Source organism: Bison bison, unplaced genomic scaffold (assembly GCF_000754665.1).
Source record: "Bison bison bison isolate TAMUID 2011002044 unplaced genomic scaffold, Bison_UMD1.0 scf7180017864388, whole genome shotgun sequence".
NCBI lineage: Eukaryota > Metazoa > Chordata > Mammalia > Artiodactyla > Bovidae > Bison > Bison bison.
In genome coordinates, this window is record NW_011494960.1 from 6,308,313 (window position 1) to 6,316,681 (window position 8,369).

Consider the following 8,369-nt stretch of genomic DNA (forward strand, 5'->3'; position numbering starts at 1 on the left):
CAAAGTAATGTCTCTGCTTTTGAATATGCTATCTAGGTTGGTCATAATTTTCCTTCCAAGGAGTAAGTGTTTTTTAATTTCATGGCTGCAATCACCATTTGCCATGATTTTGGAGCCCCCCCCAAAATAAAGTCTGACACTGTTTCCACTGTTTCCACTGTTTCCCCATCTATCTGCCATGAAAGTTCTCAAATAATGACTAAATAAAAAAATCAGTAAGAGGACTTGTTGTTACTTTTTCCCCCCATTTGTGTCATGATAACTTTCACTGCTATACCCATGAATCCCATGGGGAAATCCCACAAGGAAGCAAATTTGTATACTTAATTTCCTTTTGGGTACACTGATATCACTTTCCTGTTTTTAACTTAAAAAAATTAAAAAAAGAATTGTATTTATTTACTTGGCCGTGCTGGGTCCAATTGTGGGACGCAGGGCCTTTGATCCAAATTGCAGGCTTCTGCGTCGCAACATGTGAACTCTTAGTTGTGCATGTGGATCTAGCTCCCTGACCAGGGATTGAACCTGGGGCCCCTGCATTGGGAGCATGGAGTCTAAGCCACAGGACCACCAGGGAAATCCCTCCCTTCTTTAACTTTTTAAACAGTGTTGTTAGGCTTGTGTCGCTTTCTGTTTATTATAAGGGGGTGAAGGCTGTATAAATGACAAAGTCTTAGCTCTTAAGTCCTCCTCTGCCCCAGCCCATACCTATTTTTATGGAATTTTTCCAACCTGAGTATGAAGTTCAGTATCAAAACCGTGATCCTGTATCTCTGTATTCAGGATCTTCTGGTCTGATTTTTTTCCCCTCTGGCTCCTAAAGGCAACCTTCCAATTTTAGTTTTAACTATGCTTCTGATGATTTCTTTCTTCTTTCTGACAAAGGTTACTTTTCTGTAGGGACAGTGATCTGATCTTATATTGGCAAAATGTTGAATATTTGTGTGATGACCCAGTTCCTGTTAAATATCACTCTTGGTTCTGTAACCACCTGGTACCTACCATTTGTAGTGCACTTGGAGGCATAAACGAAATTAAAGTCCCTGTTCTCAAGATCATAATTTTTGGAGAGATATAGTTTATTTCTAGAAAATGTTTAACAGCAATCAAAAGTAAGAGTTGTGAGCGATGGCTGAGAACTGTCGCGGAGGATTTCAAAGGGGAGTAAAGCTGCTGCTAATCCTTGAGAGGTGGTTAGGGTGAGAATGTTATATATGGAGAAAGCTCTGACCAGGAACGAGAAGTAGGGATTACTGGTGGTGTATAAAAAAGCCATAGCAGCCTGGAGAGAGTAAATGAGATACATGAGCAAAGGAGTATAGAAGGAAATGAGCCAAGATGGAGAGTACCAGAGGACTGGGAAGGGAGGTGGATGAAGCAGTGTCCAGAGTCTAGGAAGTGAGACTCAGGAAGGAAGGGACAATATGCAGGGTTGGCCCCTGCTGGGGCTCAAGAAGGAAAATGAAGAAGGAGGTTATTGGGTTTGGCAGCTAGAAAATCTGTGACCTTTCAAGACTATAGATAAGTGGAATGTTCAGGATTCCAGATAACAGTGGGTGGGTCATTGAGGATCAGTGAGGGTAGCAGTAGATTCTATGAGGTGTGGAGAAAAAAGTCAGATTTTGGACCCAGACTCCTTGGGATAAATTTGGACTCTTGTATATTCATGCTAAATGGCCTTCGACATATTATTTATCTCTCCGGGCTTCAGTTTCTCTCTTTTACAAAATAGGAATAGTGCTTCTACCTTGATGAGTTGCTGCAAGGTTAGATAATACAGGTATAGCCTTTAATAAACAAACAAACAAAAACTCCCAGAGTTGACTGGGAGTTTTCAACCTTTTATTGCCCACATAAAACTAAGGACATCAAAGTATTTCCCTCCCTAAAAGTAGCTCACCAGAGCAGTGAGGAATGATAAAATGTTATCTTTAGTCTTTCTTTTAAATGGGCCCCTGTCATACCAGATATGGGAGGTTTAGCTATTTTAACAAACATCAGCCTTTTATTTTTGTAGAAGGTATTTAGTGTATCTGAATTTTTCCCATTTTGGCATCATGTTATGATATCTTTCAGTGGGCTCTTGTCACATACAAAAAAGAGGTGATAGGACATGATTAGCTGAATTAGCTGTTGGGTTTTCTCTGTATACGCAGATCTTGCTTTTAATAGCTAATGTGAGGGTCTGAATTGAGGGAATTATAAACTTCTGATTCCAAGCAAACTAGAATTCTCTTGAGCTCTTCCATGTTTTTTTGCAGTGAGCATTGTGTGCTGACTTGGACAGAAAGAGGAATTTATATTTTCATTCCTCAGAATGTTCAAGTTCTTCTTTGGAGTGAAGTCAAAGGTAATTATGTTTTTTTTTTTCCTTATATAATTTTTAATTGCATGCTTCTGAAAGATTTAGTTATTGTAGGAGGATTCTCTTGCAGTGTAAGAAGTAGAAAGTAGAACGAGGTGACATTTCTTTTAAAGATTAACATCATAGGTATATTCCATCATAAGGTACTTCCCAAGTATACATTTGTGAATTTGTAGTTAGTTATTTTAAATAAAACTTTCTCTTAAGTATTAGCAACCACTGCTAAGGGTTGAATGGGTTAATTTTCCCCTTCTACTTACCCTTAACCTTTACCTCTGTTAGAAATCTTGCTTTAACTCCTGTTTTGTGGCTTAATAATTTGGGGTTGATGTATTGGGGAATCCCTGAGTTAATAAACACTCCTCGTATGCAAAAAACAGGGCGGAGGGCAGGGGAGGGGGGAATTCAAAAAGTCCTTGTGGGAACAATAACTATTTTATGTGGCTGAGGCAAAGACTATCAGTCGTTGTATTCTTCTGGTTTAAACCAGAAACGGAGGAAATAAATCTAGCATTTTTAGTATGATTGCCCAGAGATTGTATCTTGACTTACGGATCATTTTGTACTTTGTAAAAACATTAAAAAGATAAAGAAACCATTATCTCATGATCTGATCAACATTGATTTCTTGTGAATTAAGTTTCCTGAGGGTCTCCTGTGAAAACTAGTGTTTTATTCTTTCATAATGTTCTGCCAAGACAGGTATTTTTTTAGGAACAGTTTGTTGATTTACATATGTGTTAAAGTCTGTTTATTGACATCAAATTTGTTACTCTCAGAAATGTGATAGTCTGGTCTCAGAAGTGTCCTCTTTTAAAGTGCCCTTCTTTTCACAAAAAAAATAGCATTTTTAAATATAGGGTTTTAGATCAGACAGGTATTCCTCTTATTCTTGATCTTTTTAGAATAGTGTCGAAAATATGATTTTCTCATTGAAATGAAAATATAAAAATAGAGGTGAAATTCGATCAAACCAAACCGTATAAAATGAATTTATTAGAATAATTTCATCCAGTCACAAAAACGGAAAAGAAATATTTGGTCAGCATCCTGCATGTTCACCCCTGTGGTTTTTGTAGATATTCAGGATGTGGCTGTTTGCAAGAATGAGCTGTTCTGTCTGCACCTGAATGGGAAGGTCTCGCATCTCTCCCTGTTGTCTGTGGAGCGCTGTGTGGAACGTCTGCTAAGGAGAGGCCTGTGGAACCTGGCTGCTCGAACTTGCTGTCTTTTCCAAAATTCTGTCATTGCCAGCAGAGTGAGTCAGAGAGCTTACACGTTCATCTGGGTTGTTAAGATCATTCTGGTTTGCGGGATTATGCTACACAGTTGCTTGTATTTATTAGTCTGCAGGGGGCTTCACAGATGGCTGAGGGGTAAATAATCCATCTGCCAATGCAGGAGACGTGAGTTTGACCCCTAGGTTGGGAAGAGCCCCTGGAGAAGGGCATGGCAACCCAGTCTGGTATTCTTGCCTGGAAGAGCCCATGGACAGAGGAGCCTGGTGGGCTATGGTTCATAGGGTTGCAAAGAGCCGGAGACAACTGAGCAACTGTGAACAGCACAATAGCTTGCAGATTAAGCAGTAATAAATCCCGAAAGGAAGCATGACCTGTAAGTGTGGAGTGGGGAGTGGGGGCGAGAAAAACCGAACGTGTGTGTGTTAGTCACTTAGTCATGTCCTACTCTTTGTGACTCTACAGACTGTAGCTCTCCAGGCTCCTCTGTCCATGTAATTCTCCAGGCAAGGGATCTTCCTGATCCAGGGATCAAACCTGGGTCTTGATCAAAGGCAGATTCTTACATTACATTACAGGCAGATTCTTCACTATCTGTGCCATCAGGCAAGCCCCAAGATAAAATTTACCCACAAATTTATTTTAGTTTCAGGTCTTGTTTTAAGTGAAATTATTATGTGTGCAGTAACTCTTAATTAAATGCTTAATTCCTAAGAAAATTCTCATTAAGTCTTTTACTAGCTTTTAAAGCCCTTTTAAAACACCTTTGAGGTTTTATGTTCTATGTTAGACCTCTGTCAATGTATTGGCAATTTGAATATGGAATTAGTTACAAATGGAAAGCTCTCCTACTGGGTTTCTACTTGTCATTTTTATTAGGGAAGAAAAACTTTAACTGTAGATAAATTGGAACACTTGAAATCTCAGCTAGACTTAACAACCTATGGTGATCTAATTTCCCAACTGGAAGAGTTGATCTTAAAATTGGAACCTTTGGATTCAGCCTGTAGCAGTAGAAGAAGCTCCATTTCATCACATGTAAGTATTCACACTTTCAAAGGGTTTTGCTGTATAGTGAGACGTTCTCCATTAGGTTGTTCTCACTTATTTCCAGGATCCCAAAACTTAGCTTCTTTCCAGTGTTTGTACTGGAGGGGAGGCGGTGGGTGTCAAGAGGGGGCTTTCTTTCAGCTCCTGGACAGCTCTCTGAAGCACTTCTTTGTGTGTGTCTTAGAGCTGCATTTTGTTTTGTCATTGTTTATTATATGTTGTTTGAAAATGTACATTATGTAACCTCCAGTACAAGTTAAACTGCCCCTAGTATGTGGTTTCAGATGCTTCATGTTAGCTTGAGTCTCAGAGCAGCTCAGGATTGTCTTGTTTAATCCTCATTCTCACTGCCAGGCTTTGTGGAGACTGGCCAGAGAAATCTGGTCTCATGATGCTGCAGGCATGTGAGAGGGACCGAGACCTTGCTCACTGTTTTGTTCTAATAAGCCATAATTGTCATTAATGACCTGTTGCTTTTAGTGTTGATTTTTTCCTTAAAAGAGCTATATCGTGTTATAAACATTTTAATTTTTCTTTAATTCTTTTTCTTTTTAGGAAAGTTTCAGCATCTTGGACTCTGGTATTTATCGTATCATTAATAGTAGAAGAGGCAGTCAGTCAGATGAAGACTCTTGTTCCCTTCACAGCCAGACACTCTCCGAAGATGAGAGACTTAAAGAATTTGCCTCACATCAAGAAGAGGACCAGCCAGATCATTGCTGTGGCTCCCAGGGAAGTGAAGGTGAGGAAAGGAAAGCGTTTTTATTGATTGCTGATGTGAAGCAGTTATTGTCTGTGGCTTCTTTTTTTTTCCTCTACAAGGTGTTAATAATTTTTATTAAGTTGATAGAATTTCCATCCAGACTTACTGATCTCTTCACCATTAGAGGAATGGGTTTATGTTTAGCTGGAATTTTTCCCTCTTGTGTTTAAGCTAAATTTTGTAAAGTTCCTAATTTTGATCTTGTATTAAAGTGCGGGAAAGGTTAAGAGAGGAAGTCATTAACCAAAAGAGTAGAACAATTTTATCCTGACTAACCGAATTATTTTTCATTAGGAATGAAAAATTACTACAGTTTTGGGGGTCATTGCCTTCACTTTTCGATGTTCAAGTATTCCTGTGGCCGAACTCTTGAGAAGAGATTAATAGAGACTCTAAACTTCCTTTATGACTATGGGGATTCAGGGTTAGTAGGAAAAACTAAGGTACCTGTCTGAGTGTTTTATATGTGGACCATCTTGGGCATCTTGTAAACCTGTGTTCCACTCATTTGTATTTGGGTCAGTTGTGATTTTGACATTGAATCTTTTATTTCCTTTGGTTTATTCATTTCAGAATTTCTTTAAAGATTAAAACACTCTTTGTGTGATTAGATTTTGTTTCTTTTCCCTGATTCCATTCATCCAGATAATGTTTCTCACGCATCAGTGACATTTGAGACGGATAAAAGTGAAACTTTTCTCCCCTTCGGCATTCCATTATCATTTCGTTCTCCATCTCCTCTTGTGTCTCTTCAGGTTGTCAAGGAGAGGTAAGCTTATTAGTCTTGCCAATTAATCCCATTTCTGGTTTTACTTCTGTTGTCATATTAGGCATGTCTGTGCTGAGAGAAGAAAGACATTTTAAACGTCTTAAAAGGAAGTAACTAGGTTATTCCTCATATAGCCTGTTATATGAAGTTGTTAACTTCTCATTTCAATTTTGGGGAATGCAACTACCCTCAAGATTGTTTGAGTAGCTGGATATTTGAGTTGTTACAAATGTGTTTCCCATCCCTACCCTCCCCACCAGACTGAGCCAAAGTTTAAAAATCTTTTTTTCCCCTCATCCCTGATAGGAAAAGTTTCCACATAGCATTAGTTATTTCTTCATCATTTCTCAGTTTGGGCTCAGAGTTGGAGACTCCTCAGCAATCTTTCTAACTACTCTGTGGGCCTGGGATTGACCATGAAAGAGAAGACACTGTGCCAGGGCTGCTAATCTGAGTTCTACTGGATACATATTTGCTTTCCAAGAAGGATAAATGTGACAAGTTAGCAGCTGAGTTTCATGAAGAAATTCTATGGCTTAGGATGATCACATGCAGAAACATTGTAGGCACAGCTGGAATTAAAGACCTTTTCTTTAGGGCTGAATCAAAGTAGTTTAGTAAATGATGTGCATCCTTTTTACGTAATAAAATTTATGTGGGCCTAATGTGAAATTGTAGTTTGATTAGGGAAGTTGTAATAAACAGTCTTGTTAGTAAGTCCCAGTTCCCTTCAGAGACTAATGAGAACGTAGAGAACTCGTGTACTGAAATTTTCATTCTTGGCAGTAATGAGACCTTTTTCATGGTAGTTTATTGGTATTTGACCTCCAGTGTTTCCAGCTTTGTGCGTAAAACTACTGAGAAGATTGGCACCCTTCATACAAGCCCTGATCTGAAAGTGAGACAAGAACCTAGGGGTGATGAGCAGTCCTGTGAAGAGGATGTGAGTCCAGTCACTTGCCCAAAGGAGGAAGACATTGAGTAAGTTGTTGCCGAGAAATCTGTGCAAATTCTAGAGGACATAGTTGTAGTTTGAAGAGAACCGTAAACTACATTTTTTTTTAAAGAAGAAGGCACACAGTAACTCTCTCCATTGTAGATTGTGTAGCTTTGTAAATCCTGCAAAGTAAGTATTAGAAAATTACATCAACCAGTAGCAAGTCTGTTGAGACAGATCTTTTTTTTTGGTGGCCGTGCTGTGCAGCATGCAGGATCTTAAGTTCCTTGATCAGATATCAAACCCATGTCCCCTGCAGTGGAAGCAGAGGGTCCTAACCACTGGAGCGCTAGGAAGGAATTCCTGAGACAGAATTTTAATTGAGCGCTTCTTCTATCTTTCCCCTGAACAACTTCCCTCACCTCCAGATCTCTTCAAATGTCTAGGGTGTTAACAAAGCTGTATTAGAATAGGATGACCAAGCATCTAGGCCTTGTTCTGATTCTGCTTCTGCCTAGCACCGTGATGTTGCTGAGTAGTGCTCTCTGGCCTGTAAGAAAAGAGCTTTGGCACTGATGTTGTGTATCTTCCAGTGATATGCTGGTGGCATAGTCCTTGTGTGGTGGAGTTGCAGCAGAGCTCTTGGACTGGCACAGTGTATCTTATCTTTTCTCTGCTTTTTCTCATAGTTCAGGTGATCTGGGCATTGGAAATACACAAGCTCAGCATCACCAGGAACTGAGATAGACTCCACGGACCCATGGAGACAGATGAGATAAAAGGGTGTTACCTTTAGAGTAGCTTAGTTATGAAACCATATATATAAATATCAGAAAGAAGTACAGATAGTGCTGTGGCATTTGTATTTAAGGCAGCCCTCGGTCTGATCTGACCCCACCTTTCCAGCCTCATTTCTAGCCACATCCTTCTAAGCACTTGAAATTCTAGTCCTGTCAGAGACCTGGGTGTGGACACCTCACTGCTTTTCTTCACGCGTTTCTCCCACCTGCAGTATTTTCTCCCACCTGCAGTATTTTCTCCCCTGTTTCCTAAGGCGAATACTACCTCCTTGGGGATCTTGATTGCCTGTGTGCTGTGCTAAGTTGCTCAGTTGTGTGAGCAACTTTGTGACCCATGGGCTGTAGCCTGCCAGGATCCTCTCTCCATGGGATTCTCCAGGCAAGAATACTGGAGTGGGTTGCATGCCCTTCTCCAGGGAATCTTCCTGACCCAAGGATTGAACCTCT

The 8,369-nt window shown here is 39.8% G+C and overlaps 1 protein-coding gene across 3 annotated transcripts in view; it reads left to right on the forward strand.

Annotated features, from left to right (window-relative positions):
* The window catches only part of HPS5 (Hermansky-Pudlak syndrome 5), a 43,991-nt gene that overhangs the window by 18,046 nt on the left and 17,576 nt on the right, over positions 1-8,369 (forward strand). For all 3 annotated transcript variants that reach the window (XM_010858448.1, XM_010858447.1, XM_010858449.1), the window contains 6 exons: positions 2,262-2,350; positions 3,445-3,623; positions 4,483-4,641; positions 5,209-5,395; positions 6,062-6,185; positions 7,017-7,166. In XM_010858448.1, coding sequence (XP_010856750.1) covers positions 2,262-2,350; positions 3,445-3,623; positions 4,483-4,641; positions 5,209-5,395; positions 6,062-6,185; positions 7,017-7,166 — 888 coding nt within the window. The remainder of the gene's footprint in view (positions 1-2,261; positions 2,351-3,444; positions 3,624-4,482; positions 4,642-5,208; positions 5,396-6,061; positions 6,186-7,016; positions 7,167-8,369) is intronic.